The following is a 20,695-nucleotide window of genomic DNA, read 5'->3' on the forward strand; positions in this document are numbered from 1 at the left end:
CCATAGGGCAAATTTAAGTTTAATGTGTTCTAGTAATGGCAAAATATTTAATTGTAGGTCATATTTACGGTGTTTGGTTATATTTATTCCCAAGTTATTTCCAGGTGATCTGTCGGCCCATAATAAAGAGGCAACAGTGCAGACTTTTCCCAGTTTATATATAGTCCTGAGCATTTACTGAAGATATCTATAGTCGCAATCACTTCAGATAATGTTTCTTCTACTTTATCCATGAAAATCACCATGTCATCGCCATATAAGTCAATATCATCTAAACGGTCTGCTATAGTAATGCCTTTAATGGTTTGGGTGGAACATATCCATATTGCCAGTGCTTCAATAGCAAGGGCATAGAGGGCTGGGGATAGAGGACACCCTTGATGCGTTCCCCTCGCCAGGGAGAACACCTCAGATCTAGAATTATTGATTATTATTCGGGCTTTAAGGTTTCTATATATTATACGTATCCACTTTTGAAGTCTAGGACCAAACTCGTATCTCTGAAGACAAGAAAATACAAAGAACCATTCCACAGAGTCAAAAGCTTTAGTTGCTTCTAATGAGGCTATAGCCCATTCATTATCAGGTACCATGGAACTGTATTGTACAACCGATTGAACTCTTCTAATATTTATGGATGTACTCTTTCCGGGCATAAAGCCAGTTTGGTCTTAATGTATTATTGTCAAGATTATTCAGTTCAGCCTAGTTGCTAAAATCTTAGTGAAAATTTTATAATCTACATTCACTAGTGATATGGGACGATAGGACCCACATTCTAACAGATCTTTTCCTTCTTTTTTTAAGTACTATTATATTTTCTTCATAGAAGGAGTTTGGGGGACAAACTCCCTCATTGATTTGTTGGAACACTTCTAGAAGAAGAGGCGCCAGCATATCTCGATATCTTCCATACATTTCTATGGGAAAACCATCCGGTCCCAGCGTCTTACCCAATGCCATATCTGTAATGGTCCTGTCTATCTCTTCCAGAGTAAAATCCGCATCTAGAAAGGATTGTTGAGAAATACTTAATGTAGGAAATGCTATATCCGATAAATATTTAAGGCATTCTGAAGTATCAGTTTCACTTCCAGATCTATATAATGTTTTGTAATACTCATAGAAACATTCAATTATATCATCAGTTGAAGTGGCTAAAGGGCCATTTGGTTTTTGAGTTTGAAGTATACTGTAGTATTCGATGTATTGTGCTGACGGACCATAAATGCTAGTAATTTACTGGATTGGTTATCTAGTTCAAAGTATGATTGACAGGTAAAAAATAATTTACGTTTGGATTTTGTATCTATATATTGTGTGTATAATCTATGGGAGCTTAACCATTCAATTCTACTTTCATTTGCCTGATTAGAAATGTAAGGTTTTCCCGATTCTCTCAATTTTTCTTCCATTTCCTCATCCTCTTTTGATGTTACTCGTTTGATATATGATATTGTAGAGGACAGCCTCTGATGTATGCTTTTATTGTATCCCAGAATAGATTGGTGTTTTGGGGTTCAGGGTGGGTCGAAAGAAAACAGTCCAGTTTGTCTATCATTCTGTCGATAGGGCCTATCAATTTCAGCCAGAATGGATTTAGTTTCCAAAAATAATTATTACCAGTCTGACCGGACTTAATGTTAATTATTACTGGGCTGTGGTCTTAAATACTTCTATTCCCATGCTTTACCTCTCCCACCCAAACTGCCAAGTTACTGGATCCAAATATACAACCCCTGGCAAAAATTATGGAATCACAGGGCTCGGAGCATGTTCATTCAGTTGTTTAATGTTGTTGATAAAAAGCAGATCACAGACATGGCACAAAACTAAAGTCATTTCAAATGGCAACTTTAGAGCTTTAAGAAACACTAAAAGAAATCAAGAAAAAAATGTGGTACTCAGTAAGGGTAATTTTTTTCACACCAAACAGAGAGAAAAAATTATGGAATCACTCAATTCTGAGGAAAAAATTATGGAATCACCCTGTAAATTTTCATTTCCAAAACTAATTAGATCTGCTCGTTAGTCTGCATCTAAAAAGGAGTGATCATACCTTGGAGAGCTGTTGCACCAAGTGGACTGACATGAATCATGGCTCCAACACGAGAGATGTCAATTGAAACAAAGGAGAAGATTATCAAACTCTTGCTTTAAAATATTTTTATGAAGTTTTCAATTAACAAAACTGTAAATACTTTATGTATTATATTATACAGAGTGGTTATTGTAGATATAACATATGTGAGTTATTATCATATAATACAGATATATCTATGCAATATGTTTTAATCACAGATTTACAAGGAAATAACATAAATTTGGGGAAAGGGGAAAAACAGACAACATAAAAGGAACTTACAACATAATCATACAAGTTGGTTAACCAAAAGCGTAATACATTACTTTTAACATCCCAAATTCTTACAAAGAGTATCATAGCCTAAGTTTCGGAACTAAGTTCAGTTAGTGAATTAAACAAAATGATATAAATACACCGTTATTGAATCAGAATTCAAAAATCGTAGTTTCACAATGTTAATGCAGTGTCAAGAAATTAAGTTTGGCATAAAGTTTTGCGACCAAATATCCCATTTAAATTTATATTTATTCAAGTCCTTCTGTCTAAGGGCTATATTGTATTCATAGATATTGTGGATAGAAACTCTGTCTATTACATCTGCTATGGTTGGAGCTTCAACTTGTTTCCAACGTGAAGCTATCAACAATTTAGTAGTTATTAAAATGTGACAAATTATGTGCCTTAGATTGTTGGGGAAAGTATCTATAACTAGCAGCAGAAGAACCAATTGTGGATTAACGGAAATTCGTAAGCTAGTGAGGTTTTTAATAAGGTTTCTAAGGTCTGTCCAAAGATTATTGAGCTTAGGACAACCCCAGAAAACATGTGAGAGGGTCCCCATCTTCCCGCAACCCCTCCAACAGTCAGATGATGTCGATGGTGAGATTTAATAAATTCTCTCCGGTGTCCAGTACCATCTAGACAAGATCTTATCATGGGACTCATGTAGAGAAGCACACAGAGTGTTTGAGTAAATGATGTCTAGAGATGAAGAGAGTTGTGATATGTCTATTTGAACTTGGAGTTCTTTTTCCCATGTTATTATGTTTTTAGTGTTTAGTAGTTCAATGTCATCATTGTAAATCCTATACAGACGGTTTGTCACCCATTTGGGGCTATCAAAGGGTTTAGATAAAAGGTCAATAATGAATTGGGGAAGAGAAAAGAGAATGTTTTTTGAAGTCAGGAATAATTGTAATTTTAACCATGTCAAAATTTCTTTGTTAGGTAAAGTATATTTATCCTGGAGGGATTGAAAAGTAATAAGATTATTATCCAGAATTATATCTTGGATTACTAAAATACCCAATTCCAACCATGTACTCAATTTCAGCTTAGCGATTACAATTTCTAAAATTTGGATTGGAAGAGAATTAAGCTTCAAATCTTTAAATTTTGACTTTGTTTTTTTGAGCAGATTTCTCCAGACGGTGATAACTGCCTTGAGTGTCTGAAAATTTGGTAGAGGTTTACTAAGCTCGATTATCAAACTCTTAAAAGAAGGTAAATCATCACACAATATTGCAAAAGATGTTGGTTGTTCACAGTCAGCTGTGTCTAAAATCTGGACAAAATACAAACAACATGGGAAGGTTGTCAAAGGCAAACATACTGGTAGACCAAGGAAGACATCGAAGCATCAAGACTGGAAACTTAAAGCAATATGTCTCCAAAACAGGAAATGCACAACACAAATGAGGAACGAATGGGAGGAAACTGGAGTCAATGTCTGTGACCGAACTATAAGAAACTGCCTAAAGGAAATGGGATTTACATACAGAAAAGCTAAACATAAGCCATCATTAACACCTAAACAGTAAAAAACAAGGTTATAATGGGTTAAGGAAAAGCATTCGTGAACTGTATATGACTGGATGAAAGTCATATTCAGTGATGAATCGCAAATCTGCAATGGGCAAGGTGATGATGCTGGAACTTTTGTTTGGTGCCATTCCAATGAGATTTATAAAGATGACTGCATGAAGAGAACATGCAAATTTCCACAGTCATTGATGATATGGGGCTGCATGTCAGGTAAAGGCACTGGGGAGATGGCTGTCATTACATCTTCAATAAATGCCCAAGTTTCCATTGATATTTTGGACAGTTTTCTTATCCCATCAATTGAAAGGATATTTGGGGATGATTACATAATTTTTCAAGATGATAATGCATCCTGCCATAGAACAAACACTGTGAAAACATTCCTTGAAAGAAGACACATAAGGTCAATGTCATGGCCTGCAAATAGTCCGGATCTCAATCCAATTGAAAATCTTTGGTGAAAGTTGAAGAAAATGGTCCATGACAAGGCTCCAACCTGCAAAGCTGATCTGGCAACAGCAATCACAGAAAGCTGGAGCCAGATTGATGAAGAGTACTGTTTGTCACTCGTTAAGTCCATGCCTCAGAGACTGCAAGCTGTTATTAAAGCCAGAGGTGGTGCAACAAAATACTTGTGATGTATTGGAGTGTTCTTTTGTGTGTTTGTTTTTCATGATTCCATATTTTTTTCCTCAGAATTGAGTGATTCCATCATTTTTTCCCTCTCTTTGGTCTGAAAAAAATTACCCTTACTGAGTACCACATTTTTTATCTTGATTTCCTTAGTGTTTCTTAAAGCCATAAAGTTGCCATTTGAAATGACTTTAGTTTTGTGCCATGTCTGTGATCTGCTTTTTTTCAACAACATTAAACAACTGAATGAACATCCTCCGAGCCCGGTGATTCCATAGTTTTTGCCAGGGGTTGTATAATCCAGACGAAAGAGAGTTCGCCTAGTAGATGAATGGCAGGTATATTCTCTCACATCAGGATGGCGTAGCCTCCATAGATCCAACCAGCCATTGCTCTCCATAAACATTGATAACTGAGGAGAGGAGACCGCGTGAGAGACTCCATCCTCCACTCTAAATCTATCCAGATCGTTATCTATTACTAAATTGAAATCCCCCATACACAGAACATGTGCATCTGGATAGTTCAGAGCAAAGCTCACCGCCTTTTTGAGAATTGTCATATTAGCTGGACTGGGGTTATATATACATATTATAACATAATCTCTAGAATCTATTAGTGCACGTACAAAAACAAATTGCCCTTCTGGGCCGTTACGAGCCACTTTTATCTGCCATCTGATAGACCTATGTATTAATAGAGATACACCTCTAGAATAACTAGCGTGAAATGCGTGAATAGACCATTGTACCCAAGGTTTCTGAACATACTTAACCGACTCTCTTGTCAAATGTGTTTCCACCAGAGACACAATGTGAGGATGGTAGCATTTTATCTGAGAGAAGACCTTGATTCTCTCATGAGCATGTAAGCAGAGTACCGAGGGGGTTCTCAGGATACGATGAAGTCACAGACAAGGAAGACGACCCAGACAGTTTATCCCCAGATAACTGAATCAAGAGGGAGCTATATGAAACTACACCCACAACATATACAAATCCAAACACTCAGCCTAGAGTTGAGACTATTATGCAGTACAGCAGGGCAGCCCACGATATGTACTGCAGAATATAAAAACTATTAATACTCGAACCAGGAACAATTTCAGTGAATACGAGGCCTGGGCTGCCCGCGGTGCAACACAGCAGTTTACAATCTTATAACTTCTAAATATCCCGGCTCCCCAAAGCGCTTAGTGTTCACATTTACATTTTAACAGCAGCTGCTTCAACAGGACTTTGGATCAGGGACTTTTACGATAGCAATGTTCATAGGTGCCTTTCAAGCACCTTACTATGTAAAACAAGTCTGTCCGTAAGGTTCAAAGCTACTCAATTATATAGCACGTGAGGTACGGCCACACCATACTAGATACTCAGGAGTCCAGCATAAAATAAAAAAATAAAAGTCTAAATAACAACAAGATCCCGGGCTCCGTTAGTTGGGTAAGTTCTGGCCTGAGCAAAAACACCGTCTAACTAACTGACTAGCTATATAGAGGCCTCTGATCAGACTTTGGTTTAGACGCCAAAAAAATGTAGTTGCGTACACGGTTACCCTCTACAATGATGCCGAGGGCCTTAAATGTCTGACACGTCAGGTGCTAGCAGGCAGCTGAGGGGGCCTCCTTCCCAAACGGGGGCATATCCATCCAGACGACCGTCACTCCTCACGTGGTCCTCCGGCTGTACTCGCCCACCTTTGCCATCTGCGGTCCTTTTTCCATCCAACAAAATGGCGGCGCCGTCTCCCCTCTCTCCTCCTGCACTCAAACTGATTAACTGATTAAAAAAACCATTGCAGAGAGTAGTAAGGAAACAGTGACCTCCTGTGGTCACATGATGCCATTGCAGCTTATACATATCATACATTAGCATATATAAATGGATGCGCTGATATCTTTAGGAAATAAGGTTTATATTCATGTGAACACTGGTGGGTCGGCATATATCTCCATCCCTGAAGCGCCGGACTGCTGTCCCACCATCCTACAAGAAATCATACCCACAACTTCAGATCCCATGTTTTCCATAGAAAAATGTAAGTGCTAGTCTTATGGTTCCATAAGCTAGATTTAACAGACAGCTGGTCTAGTGTTTTGGCAACATTATATATATGAACATTAACCAACAAAGTTAGAAAAAAGAACATATGATAAACCTTAGTAAGGGAGCATGATCTCATGCTCCCGTCATACACCAGAAAGAGTATACCCTCACTGAGTTCAGCGTCCGGTATTGATGTTGTAACGAACACTGATGGGAAGAATTCCCATTTTACCAGATGTTAGAAAAAGTTCCATTTCCTTCTTCACATATTTAAGTAGGGAGAGAAAAGAAAGATCCTAAAGACGGCGGTGAAGGAGTCAAGGGTTTTTTAAGCGTGTTCCTGAATAAAGCTGTAGCCATTCCATAGATTCAGTTGGTGTCATGAAAAATGTTGAGGATCCCTCGTAGACAACACTCAAGTGTTGCTTTAGCAATATGCTTTGGGTCATTGTCTTGTTCAGTCTGAAATCAATGACAAACAGGTTTGTATTTCGCACCATCCATCTTCCCCTTGACCATTTTCCTTGTTTCTGCTGACAAAAAACACAGTGAAACATGGAAGTGGCAGCATCATGCTGTGAGGAAGTTTTTCGCCAGCAGGGACATGGTGTTCTTGGGGTGATGATCTGTGTTGGTTTGGCGCCAGACACAGCGCTTACCTTGGAGGCCCAAAAGTTCAAATTTTGATCTCATCTGACCACAGCACCCACATTTGAGGAGACTCCTACATGTCTTTTGGCAAACTCAAAAGGAGCTTACAATTTTTGCGTTTAAGTAAAGGCTTTTTTTCTGCCTACTCTTTCATAAAGGCCACCTCTATGGAGTGTACGGCTTATTGTGGTTGTATGGATAGATACTCCAGTCTCTGCTTGAGAACTCTGCAGCTCCTTTAGGGTTACCTTTGGTCTCTGTGCTGCCTCTCTGATTAAAGCCCTCCCCTGGTACCATGTTCTTTTCATGTGATGATAATGGATTTGATGGTGCTTTGGGGGATCATCAGAGATTGGGTTATTATTATTATTATTTTTTTTTTTATAACCCAACTCTGACTTGTACTTCTCAACAACTTTGTCCCTGACTCGTTTGTAGATCTCTTTGGTCTTCATGGTGTTGTTCGGTTAGTGGCGTTTCTTGCTCAATGGTGTTGCAGCCTCTGTGGCCTTTCAGAAAAGATGTATATACTGACAGACCATGTGACACTTAGATTGCACACAAGTGGACTCTCTTTCACTAAGCATGTGACTTATGATGGCAATAGCTTGCACCAGAAATATTTAGGGGCTTTATTGCAAAAGGGGTGAATACATAAGCACTTGCCAATTTATATATATACACATATGTGTGCATTGGTAATATTGGTCTTAGCATAGTGAACATTATATAGTAACAGTATGGTGATATTTTTTTATTCGATAACTATGGTCCGTTTCACATATTTGGAATTTTTCATTTTTATGGGGGTAGTCTCTAACACAGACTCCATTAATGCCACTAGGGCCCAAGAATATGAGCAACATGTTGATGGTGTGGGGCCCAGGTCCAAATTTTGCCCTGCCCCTACAGGACTCTGGTTATTGACAGATGGACAATACAATGATACTACACAATTAAAACACATCTTGTTTATTATGACAGGAAGTGCTGGTACTGGTAATTACATATAAACAAAGCAAACGTTAACATATTTGTGAATTTAAGATTCAGGATGCTTCAATAATTCACTATCATTTGTTTTAATTTGTGACAAACCAAATGATTACACCAGGACACTGTAATATGCTGCAACACACTCAAGTGAGATCCTCGCTTTTGGTAAATATGTAAGTAAACCCCTAAAGAGGTTGTCCGATATTAGAAGAAAATTCTGCAAAAAGTCAAATTATTACAATGTGCAATGCACACACTGTCATGATTCCACTCTATTGCCTGTGCGGGTGGGTGGTCACGTGATGTATGCGATTCACATACTTGCAGTCGCGGCCCCCTTGCCTATGACACTTCTCACAATTATCTTAAAGTGAGCGCAGAAGTGTGAGAATAGTTGGCATGTGAACATGAGTATGCAAATCGCATGCATGTAGTCATAAAGGGAAACTGTGACACTGTGCGCATCACAAAAGGTCATTATTCAGCTGTCTGTAGTCACACAGAGTGACTGCAGACTTTTTGCCTGAGACTAGACAACCCCTTTAAGAACCTTGGCTTGTATTTACATGGAGCTGATAAGATTTTGCTGTTGAACTGACACAATGTATAATTAAAACAATAATAACTGTTAATTTGCTATAAACATAGTCTGAGAGCTCTGACTGTTCAATTTAACTGTTTAATGGACATCATGTTAGTCCACAAGAATACACAAATACCCCATATGCGGTCAAAGAGGGGAGTCTTCCTGATAATGGCATGTATATTTTCATTATATGGTACAACAGTGGTTATACAGAAGGTCTGCGATGAAACAAACAAAATAAATATAGAGTATCCCTCTGAGATGATCAATAGAAGACATGATGAAATGAACCAGTGGCATCCATTTTTCTGCTTTTGTCTTGTCATACTCCAGGATACATTGTGTTTGGAGGCGCAACTAAGGAAAAGAAAGTCGGTTACCATCATTTTAGGTAAAAAACCCTGCAAGAATATACAAAAATGACTAAACAAAACAATGCAAATAGCCTTTTCAGAGGGAAAGAGGAGTGGACTTCTAGTGCCACCTATAGGATGTAGCACTCCTAAGGCTGTGTGCCCACGTAGCATTTTTCAAGCGTATATGCTGCGGAATTTCCGCAGCGTAAACGCTTGAAAAATGCATGTATATCCGCACCCCATGGTCCCCAATGGGATTCCGCAAGTTCTATGCACATGTTGCGGATTTTTCCGCAGCGTTTATGCCGCGTTCAAAAATCCGCAGCATGTCATTTAATTTTGCGTTTCCGCAAGCGGAATTGCCTTTGTCCAATGCATAAAAAACGCAAGGCAATTCCGCATGTGGAAAACGCGTGATAAACGCGCGAAAAATGCACGATAAACGCGTGCGGAATTCCGCATGCGTTTTTCCGGGAGAGGACTTGCATTTATGCAGCAGAAATTTTCTGCTTCATAAATGCAACGTGGGCACATAGCCTAAAAGTCAATATCTATCACTTAACCATTCTTGACACATGACTTTGGGTAAGAAGGCATAGCTCTCATTAACCCCTTAAGGACCTTGGGTTTTTCCGTTTTCATTTTTTACTCCCCTTCTTCCCAGAGCCATAGCCTTTTTATTTTTTGGACAATATGGCCATGTGAGGGCTTATTTTTTGCGGGATGAGTTGTACTTTTAAACGCCATCACTAGTTTTACCATATAGTGTACTGGAAAACGGGAAAAAAATTGCAAGTGTGGTGAAATTGCAGAAAAATGCAATTCCACAGTTGTTTTTTTTTTTTTTTTTTTTTTTAACCACGTTCACTGAATGCTAAAACTGACCTGCCATTATTATTCTCCAGGTCATTACGAGTTTGTAGACATCAAACATGTATAGGTTCTTTTTTATTTAAGTGGTGAAAAAAAATCCAAAGTTTGCTTAAAAAAAAAATTTTAAAAAATGGCGGCATTTTCCAAGACCCATAGAGTCTCCATTTTTGGGATCTGGGGCCGGGTGTTGGTTTATTTTTTGCGTGCCGAGCTGACGTTTTTATTGATACCATTTTGGGAAAAATCTGACGTTTTGATCGCCCGTTATTGCATTTAATTGCAATGTTGCGACGACCAAATAAACGTAATTCTGGGGTTTAGAATTTTTTTTCGTTACGCCGTTTACAGTTTATATTGATAGATCGGGCGATTGTGAATGCGGCGATACCAAATATGTGTATGTGGGAATATTTTTTTATTATTTTATTTTGAATGGGGCGAAAGGGGGGTGATTTAAACTTTTATTTTTAAAACCATTTTTTTTACACTTTCTGCATGCTTCAATAGTCTCCACAGGAGACTAGAAGCTGCAGTTTCCTGATCGTTTCTCCTGCATACAGGCAAGGGAGCAGATCACCTGTATGCAGGAGAAATGCTCCAGTGCTATGAGCGCCGACCACTAGGTGGCGCTCATAGCTAGCGAGACATGACAACCACAGGGGTCTGCTGCAGACCCCGGGTTGCCATGCCCATTTATCAGTGACCCGCGATCACGTCATGGGGTTACTGATGAGCGAAGCTAAGGCCGCGCTTCTGGCGCGGCGCTGTTAAATGCCGTTGTCAGAGATTGACAGAGGCGTTTATCTGGTTAACAGCTGTGGGTGGATCGCGATTCCACCTGCGGCTGTTGTGGCACATGTTAACTGATTCTTACAGCTGACATGTGCTTGGTTTAGTGCGGGCTCAGCGCCGGAGCCCTCACTGAACCCGGGGGTGATGGCCAGGCTTTAAAGGGATTAACCCCTTCACCCCCAAGCCAGTTTTCCCCTTCATGACCAGGCCAAATTTTACTATTCAGACCAGTGTCACTTTATGGGGTAATAACTCTGGAACACTTCAACGGATCACCCTGATTCTGAGAGGATCACCCTGATTCTGAGACTGTTTCTTCGTGACATATTGTACTTCATGATAGTGGTAAAATTTGTTCGATATGACTTGCATTTATTTGTGAAAATGTCGGAAATTTGGTGAAAATTTTACTAGTTTCAAACTTTTAATTGTTATGCCTTTAAACCAGAGTGTTATGTCACACAATAAGTTAATAAATAACATTTCCCAAATGTCTACATTACAACAGCACAATTTTTGAAACTATTTTTTTTAGGAAGTTAGAAGGGTTAAAAGTTGATCAACAATTTCTAATTTTTCCAACAAAATTTACAAAACCATTTTTTTAGGGAGTACATCACATTTGAAGTGACTTTGGGTGGCCTATATGACAGAAAATACCCAAAAGCGACACCATTAAAAAAAACCGCACCTCTCAAAGTCCTCAAAACCACATTCAATAAGTTTATTAACCCTTCAGTTACTTCACAGGAATTAATACAATGTGGAAAGAAAAAAATAAACATTTTACCTTTTTCACAAAAATTTTACTATATCCCCAAATTTTTTATTTTCACAAGAGTAACAGGAGAAATTAGACCCCAAAATTTGTTGTGCAATTTCTCCTGAGTACACCGATACCCCATATGTGGGGGAAAACTACTGTTTGGACGCATGGCAGAACTTGAAAGGGAAGGAGCATCGTTGGACTTTTTGAACGCAAAAATGGCTAGAAACAAAAGCAGACGCCAAGTCACGTTTGGAGAACCCCTGATGTGCTTAAACAGTGGAAACCCCCCACCAATGACCCCATTTTGGAAACTAGACCCCTCAAGGAACATATCTAGATGTGTTGTGAGCACCTTGAACCCCCAGGTGCTTCACAGAAGTTTATAATGTAGAGCCGTGAAAATGAAAAGTCACATTTTTCCCACAAAAATGTTCTTTTAGCCCCAAATTTTGAATTTCACAAAAGTAACAGGATAAATTACACCAATTTGTTGTGCAATTTCTCCTGAGTACGTCAATACCCCAGATGTGGGGGAAAACTACTGTTTGGGCGCATAGCAGGAATGGAAGGAGAGTCATTTGACTTTTTGAACGCAAAATTGTCGGGAATCGTTGGCGGACACCATGTTGGGTTTGGAGAGCCCCTGATGTGCCTAAACAGTGGAAACCCCCCACAAGTAATGCCATTTTGGAAACTAAACCCTACAAGAAATGTATCTAGATTTGTGGTGAGCACTTTGAACCCTCAGGTGCTTCACATAAGTTTATAACGTTGAACCATGAAAATGAGAAAATACATTTTTCCCGCAAGAAAAGTTGGTTATGCCCCAAATGTTTTTATTTTCACAAGGGAACAGGAGAAAATGTACCCCAAAATTTATTGTACAGTTTCTCCTGATTACACAAATACCCCATATGCGGTCAAAAACTTCTTTTGAGGCATAACGCAAAGCTCAGAAGGGAAGAAGCGGCATATTGGAGTTCAAATATTACTGTTAAGGTTTGCGAGTGTCATGTCACATTGGCAGAGCCCCAGAGGTGAAAGAACAGCAGAAACCCCCCATGAGTGACGTCATTTTACAAACTACACCTCTCAATGAATTCATATAGGGGTGCAGTGAGCATGTTGACACCACATGTGCCTCATAGAAATTTATACCATTGGGCTGTGAAGAAAGAATAATTAAATTTTTACTGCTAAAATGTTGTTTTAGCCCCCAATGTTTAATTTTTATAAGGGCTAATAAGAAACAAAATGGACCTCGCAGTTTGTTGTGCAATTTCTCCTGAGTAAGCCAATACCCTACATGTTATCAGGAACTACTTTTGAGGCACAGTGCAAAACTCAGAAGGGAAGGAGCTTCATATTATAGTGTAGATTTTACGGTTATGGTTTATGGTTGCCACGACCCACTGAAAGAGCCTCTGAGGTGCCAGAACAGCAGAACCCACCATAATTGATGTCATTTTACAACCTACACCTTTCAATGAATTCATCTAAGGGTGCAGTGATCATATTGTCACCACGGGTCTGTCACAGAATTTTATACCAATTTACCAACAGAAATTTTGTTGGAAATAAGAATTTGCTGGATTTTTTTTTTTTTTTTTGGGGGGGGGGGGGGGGTGAGAGTCAGGCGCCATAATGCTTTTCCAGAGCCTTTGTTTTTACCAGTACCGTGGAAGCCCCCTATATTTCCATTAACAGATGACAGACTTGAGTGGGGACTTGCTTTTCTGTGGATTGAGTTGAAGCTTTTATTGGGAACATTTTACATAATGTTTGGGATTACTCAATGCTGAGCACTTACATCGGGATTCCATCTAAATCTACGAGTGAAGTGATTCACATGAAACCTCCGAGGGATCCATTCACTATAATGAGGCAGCAGACTTACTCTGAACTCCGTCTGGCCTCTGTTCAGCAGTGTCCTTCTTTTCAGAAGTGCATAAAACTGTGACCGACGGCACTTTTATGCACGCCTAAAAAGACAGACACCGCCGGATTATAGGCCAGATGGCTTCTACAGTGCCTCGATCTGCCTCATTATAGGGAATCTTCTGCTGGGAGTTCTGTTTTACATGGAGATAAATAGAGATAAACCAGAGTGTAAGAGCTCAGCGCAGGATTAATATGAGCCATACTGCAATCTTTGGGAGTCAGAATGAACAAATCAACAGCAGGTGAAGAATTGATTTTATTTATTTATTACTCTGTTCCTCATGCGGTATAAGTGATTAGACGACTTTATTCTTCGGGTCGGTGCGATTACAGCGATACCAGATTTATGTTGTTTTTTATGTCGGGATGCTTTCGTTCACTAAAAGACGCTTTTTTTTAGCAAAAATAGTTTTTGCATCGCCAAATTGTGAGCGCTATACTTTTTCCATATTTCTACCAACAGTCATGTGAGGGCTTGTTTTTTTTGCGGGCCGATTTGACGTTTTTATGGGTACCATTTTCAAGGCACATTGATTTCTGGGAGGCAGAATAAACCAAAAACAGCAGTTCAGGAATTCTATTTTGCGGGAAGGTCTTCTTTATGCCGTTCCGTGTGTCAAAAATTGACAAGGCAGCTTTATTCTTTGGGTCAGTGCAATTACAGCGATACCACATCTATATAATTTTTTATGTTTTGGCGCTTTTACACAGTAAAAACTTTCATAGAAAAAGAATTATATTTGCATCGCTGTATTTGGAGAGCGATAACTTTTTTAACTTTCCGCTCATTGAACTGTATGGCAGCTTGTTTTTTTACGGGACAAGATGACGTTTTTTGCCTTTTTTTTTTTTTTTTTACGCTGTTCGCTGAAGGAGTTAACTAGTGTGACAGTTTTAGAAATTGGGTCGTTCCGGACGCAGCAACATCAAATATGTAATCTACCCATAAATAAGTATTTTTATGGGAAAAAAAGTAGACATATTTTTTTTATAAAAAATATTTTTACAATTTTTTTTACTTTATTACTTAATTCCTTTATGGGACTTTCACTTTTAGCACTCTAATCACTGTTATAAAGCATTGCAATGCTTTATAACTGTCACACCATTTAGGGGGTTAAACTGCCAGGAACGGTGCGGGCACTGCTCCCGGCAGTGAGGACCGGATGTCAGCTGTCATATTCGCTGAACACTCTGCAAAATTGCCATGGCATGTCCATATGTCCAAGGTCGGGAAGTCCTTCCCAACCAGGACGTTTTAAAAACGTCTTAGACCCTCATCAGAGGCCTCTCACCCAGCCAAATCAGACTTCCTACTTTAAACTGAGGGGTAAACACCTTGAAACGTGTTTGCAAATAGAGTTTCTGGTTTGGCTTCTTATTCTAACTACTGTGGCAAGAAAAATTAAAAGGATTGATATTGACTTTCAGGATTACTAATTCCTATTTCCAATACTGTAGGTCATCCAATAGGTCCAGTTCTTGAGGTCCAGTTCTGTTCCTGAAGAAACTATTTAAAGGAAACATGTCACCATGAAAATGCAGTATAATCTGCAGGCATCATGTTATAAAGCAGGGGGAGCTCAGCAGATTGATGTATAGGGTTGTGAGAAAAGACTAGGTATAACCTGTATTTTCATCATTTAATCCTCTGCTCTTTCTGGCATTTTTGGTCCAGTGGGCGGGGCTATTAATAACTGACAGCTATCCGTGTATAAGTGTGCATACAGAAATAGCTGTCAGTCACTGATACAACCACCCACTGGACTGGAAATCCCAGAAAGAGCAGAGGTACAAATTAATAAATCACATGTTATACTGAATCGTGTCTCACAAAATCACATATCATTCTGCTCACCTCCTCCTTCTCTATAACATGATGCCCGCAGATCGCACTGCATTTTCTTCGTGACAGGTTCGCTTTAAACTCCTAAAGAAGCATTGCACAGCCTATTAGCATCCTTAAAGGGGTTGTCAGGTCAAAAGTGGTAAGTCTGCAGTCACTTTATGTGACTGCAGACTTATGAATCTCCCCAGCGCAGGCACTGTGCACTGTGGGGATTCGCAGGTATTAGACCTGGTAATGGAGGGTATGTATGTGCTATACATAGCCCCGGCCAGTGGGCGCAGCCTCGCTCTCCATACACTTGTATTGAGCGAGGCCACGCCTTCTAGTTGGACGTGCCCACTGGCCGTCCACATCACTAGACAGGGCGTGGCCTCACTCCATACAAGTGTATGGAGTGAGGCGGTGCTGAATGGCCGGGGGGGTATGTATAACGTATACATAGCCTCCAGTCCCGGGTCTTATATCGGCAAATCCCCGTAGTGCACAGTGCCTGCGCTAGGGGGATTCATAAGTCTGCAGTCACACAGAGTGACTGCAGACTTATCACTTTTGACCGGACAACCCCTGTAAGTCGACTTGACACTCTCCACAAGTAGAAACTTTCCTCCTTTAAAGGCACAGAATGAATGTTCAAACCAAGTACAGGTGCTCGGTGCACCCTTGGCATGGCCAAACATTTAAGTGAACCTTTCTCACTTACTTATTTTCCCTATTTCTCCACCCCTCCATACATTGATTGAGAACTTTGGCTGTCACTCAATGAAGCTAAGAGCCATAGAAGGGCGGAGATAGAAAGAAAACAAGTAGGTAGGAAGGTGCACTGAAATGTTTGTCCCCGCCATGGTGCACTGAGCGCCTGTACTTTGTTTGAACAGTTATTCTGTGCTGACAGGCCCTTTAAACAAAACTATGTGTGTCTTACCATTTGGATTGTACATTGGAGGTCCTGGAGGGTACATCGGATATTGTGGTGTTGGACCACTTGGTTGATACACAGGCACAGGTTCATATCCTGGTGGTGGTGGTGCAAACTTAGGGTCCATTGGGTACGGTGGTTGTGGGGGATAAGGAGACTGCATAGGGTAAGGAGGTTGCATTGGATATGCGGGCTGCATAGGATATGTAGGCTGTGTAGGATATGAAGGCTGTGTAGGATATGGTGGTTGCTGAGAAATTCCTGACATCTGGGTTTCTTGCACTAAAAGACAAAATAAATATAAAATTAGTGACTTTGTTTTTTCCTCTCTTTTTACAAGAGCTATAACTTTTGTATTGTTTTGTTGATATAGCCATATGCTTTTTTGTGGGAGGAATTGTAGTTTTGAATGGCACCATTTATTTTTTGATACAACCTACTGGAAAATGGAAAATAAAAATCCAGATGTGGTGAAATTATGGAACAAAAACTCCAATTCCACCATTATTTAGTTTTTTTAAGGCATTCATAGTGTGGTAAAATTGATCTGTCAACATAATTATAGAGGTCAGTACAACTGTACCAAATTTTTATATGCAGTACATATATTTTTATTTTACTGGTGGAAAAAAATTCAGAAATTTGGTTAAAAGCAGATGCTGGCTGTGGAACAAAGCCAGAATCTGCTGGATATGAGGGTATGGTACAGGATCAGCTCCTGAGTCTGCTCCATACTTCCGCACCTGACTTGGGCTTTACAGGGCTTTGGAGTCGATAAGCCAAACCTCTGACTCTGACTCCTCAATTTCTTTGATTTCAGACTCCATGGCACTGCCAGACTAATGAGCATAAAGTACAGCACAAATTCATCTGAACTGAAAGCCTAAATCCTTAGATTAGGGACAGAGCAGACATTTACAGGACATTTCATAACTTTCCTAAATTATTAAAAAATTTACAGCACATACTGCATTTTACTAATGAACCCAATTTAATATATGAGTTGGAGTCGGCCCATTTTATACCGACTCCACCAAAGTGGAAACCGACTTCACAGCCTGTATGTGTATTTTTGGATATTGGGAAGGGGTTAATAATGTGTTCAGTCTATGTTTATAAAGTTAGTGGTTATTCAACTGTTAATTGTTCACCCCAATATCACAGGTGAAATGAATAACATTGCTTATCTCATAACAATGGCATCTTGAAGTTCATGTGTTACTTTGACAAGAGTCAGATTGTTATAGCTTACAAATGATAGCATATTGGGGTATAAAATATAATAGTGTCCAGGACAATAGCTACCCTTATATATAAAATATTAAATGTTTATTTCAGAATGTTTAAAATGGCCCACCAACACAAGAAAAACAAAACAAAAACTATTTATATGTGATATTATTAGTTCATAGGGAAGAAGTATGGTAAGTGGATGTAACCAATAGTAACAAAATCATCCATATATATTTCCCAAAATATGCACATTAAGTACAAGAGGGATACAGGGTTCAATAATGTATCTGGGAAAGCAGACCTAAGGCAATGTCAAAAGCTTAAAAGTCCCTATTAATGGCCCTTACAAAAATATGTTCCCTAACTTGCCGCGGAGGTTGGCACCCTAAATAACGACAGTGCCACCCCACTCATCGACAGCTAACCCTGAAGTATCCCTATGTCAAGCCCTATTATTAAACAAAAATAACTGGGTCCTAGGATCCCCAAAATGGCAGGTTTTGTGGGGTGTTCCCACTATGCAGTGGTCAGGACAACCAGTGAACCAGCAAAAGAACCCAAGGCTCACTGATGAGTGAAAGTAGGGAAAGGTAGCCAATTTCATCTGAGCCCACAGAAAAGCTACTATAGCATAAAATGTTGTAAAAGGTAAGTGGAGAGCACAAGGTCTCTATGTGATTACTGTGGGAGAACTTTGGCTGTCATTATACAGAAAATTAGAGGCTCTTAATGTCAATACTAGAAGGATAGAAGATGTCACCCCTTTTACGGGTTCTCACATAAAATTGTATGAATGATCCCTTTTATTGTTGACTACAAAAGACAATGAACTATCCTGTTTTTTTTTATTATCACTCCAATATTTTTGGAACGGCTTCCTTTGCAAATCCTACCTATTGACTGCTTTGTTTATTCTCTCCTGCTTTCTCTCTACTGTAGACAGCCCTAACTGGTTAAACGCAAATGCTAACCTAAATTGTAAAGTGCTATGTTGAGAGATATAATAAATTGCAATACAAAAGCATTGCAGAGCATTTTATAAGTGATCAAACAAACACATAGTCAAGTCCCATATTGCGACTACAAAAAAAATAAAAAAACATTTCAGGGAAAAAAGGTTAGCACTGAAAAGTAAAAATTACCTTCCAGGAAGCTCGGGGGTCAGTAAAAAAAAATGTCTCTCAGGGTTCATTGATAAATGTGAGCAATTAAAAAAAGTGTTTTTGTTGTGCAAAAGTAATTAAAAAAATAATAATTTAGTATCCCTATATTCATACTGACAAGTTATTTTTTGCCATCTGCCCTCACCCATAGGAATATCAGATTTTTCTTCTATTATATGTACCCCAAAATGTTCTAGTGGATCTATATAAAAGAGCCTAATGAATGACTGAATATTACTCTGGAATCAGGTGCCCAGTGCAGCTATATAATATAGGTGGTATAAAACATTTACTAAGCTGCTTTCCAGGTACAGTGCAATATAATCATACAATATAGTATGCAGTAATTATGCATATATGTTGTCATATTTTTAATATAAACTAATAGTAGCAGAATGGTGTCCGTAGAATAATAGAATACAGCACAAGGTTGACTTGGTGGGGAGGAAAGGGAATGCAATAGCAGAGAATGGTTAATCTAGTGTAATTCTGCCATCAGTCAGTAAATGGTCTAGTATTAACACTACCCTTAGTCAAGTAACCTGGCACATATATATATCGTAATTATTTATTTCAAATCACCATGTTACTCTTTATCTTTTGCAGTTTGGGGGCCTTTGTTAAGCTTTGAGTTGTCCTTATAAAAGCTTCAGCCAAGGAGACTCCAATGCCAGGCCTAACAATAGTGTGACGAAGCGAGCCCTGTGACTTTCATGATGCTCCAATTAGTATTTATCATGGTATCTCAGTGGGTAAATTTCTGCCATCAATGTTGTCTTCCAATTGTTGCAGGCTGATAATCACAGATTTTGCCTGCACCAAAATGGGCTCCGACTCCACGACTCCGACTCCACAGCCCTGGTTCTAACATTCAGAGTGTATGTAAAATACAGTGCGTGTGTTTGTGTGACTTGAAGTGTGTAGGTGTATGTAACATACAGTGTGTGTGTGTGTGTGTAGCATGGAGTGTATGTGTAACATACAGTGTGTGTATCATGCAGTGCATGTAGCATAGTGTGTTTGTGTGTGTTTAACATGGAGAGTGTATACCCGTGTAGCATTCATTGTGTGTTTAGCAATATGGTGTGTGTGTGTGTGTGTGTGTAACATACATTATGTGTCTAACATAGAGAGTGTGTACCATCCACATTTAAAAATACCAGCAGTGCAGATGACTGTTCAAAGTGCAAACATGATCAAAACGCTCATTCATGGGGTGATTGGATTGTTTATGGCTGAACAATTATCGTTCCCAGTAGCACATTACAAGGTGTAAACAGGAAATGTGTTTGCAATAACATGATAGTGAATGGGGAATGACCATATAAGCGATTGTTCTGTCCCCATCATTCTTTGTTTACCAGCCTCTTTACACAGACTGACAAACACCAAGCGATTTGAACATGGTGGATTGGCGCTTGTTTAATGGCTTGAAATCGGCTCATGTAAATGTACCCTAAATGTTTCAGTGTGATGGTGTAATATGTTAGCATTTGAGGCCTCCAGATTTAATTTTGTGGACTTATTTTAGGAGGAAATACCTTAGTGAATGAATTGATGAAAGAGGTAAATATAAGGACGATATATGGACAAAAATATGTTACTTTATTTGTCAAAAAAAGACCTTGTTTAAAAAACATACTCGTATATACCACGCCAGACATATAAAAATGAATTAAAGACAAGAACGGCAAGGGAACAGATATGTAATTACTCAAAAATATATCATGGATAAATAGATAAAAAGAGTTAGAAGTTCATGCATAGTGAACACAAGTAATGTATATACTGGAGGTACATTGGGTGATGTGATTCATACATATGAAGGCCAATATAAAAATTTATACAGAATTTACTGACTAACGGATAAAACTTCCAAAATATGAATACCAAAATATAAAGTCAAGTGTATAATGGGTGAAAAGTATAATAAAGTGTATAATAAAGTGACAGTGCGATGAGATATAATGATTTACCAA

General features: G+C 39.0%; 1 protein-coding gene across 2 annotated transcripts in view; it reads right to left on the reverse strand.

Annotated features, from left to right (window-relative positions):
- Nucleotides 1-2,151: 2,151 nt before the first annotated feature.
- The window catches only part of SHISA4 (shisa family member 4), a 41,306-nt gene continuing 22,762 nt past the window's right edge, over nucleotides 2,152-20,695 (reverse strand). For both annotated transcript variants that reach the window (XM_073666689.1, XM_073666690.1), the window contains exons 4-5: nucleotides 16,327-16,602; nucleotides 2,152-9,181 (exon numbers count right to left, since the gene is read on the reverse strand). In XM_073666689.1, coding sequence (XP_073522790.1) covers nucleotides 9,147-9,181; nucleotides 16,327-16,602 — 311 coding nt within the window. In that variant the 3' untranslated portion in view covers nucleotides 2,152-9,146. The remainder of the gene's footprint in view (nucleotides 9,182-16,326; nucleotides 16,603-20,695) is intronic.

Source organism: Phyllobates terribilis, unplaced genomic scaffold (genome assembly GCF_046119375.1).
Source record: "Phyllobates terribilis strain yellow unplaced genomic scaffold, ASM4611937v1 Scaffold_2__4_contigs__length_985480577, whole genome shotgun sequence".
NCBI lineage: Eukaryota > Metazoa > Chordata > Amphibia > Anura > Dendrobatidae > Phyllobates > Phyllobates terribilis.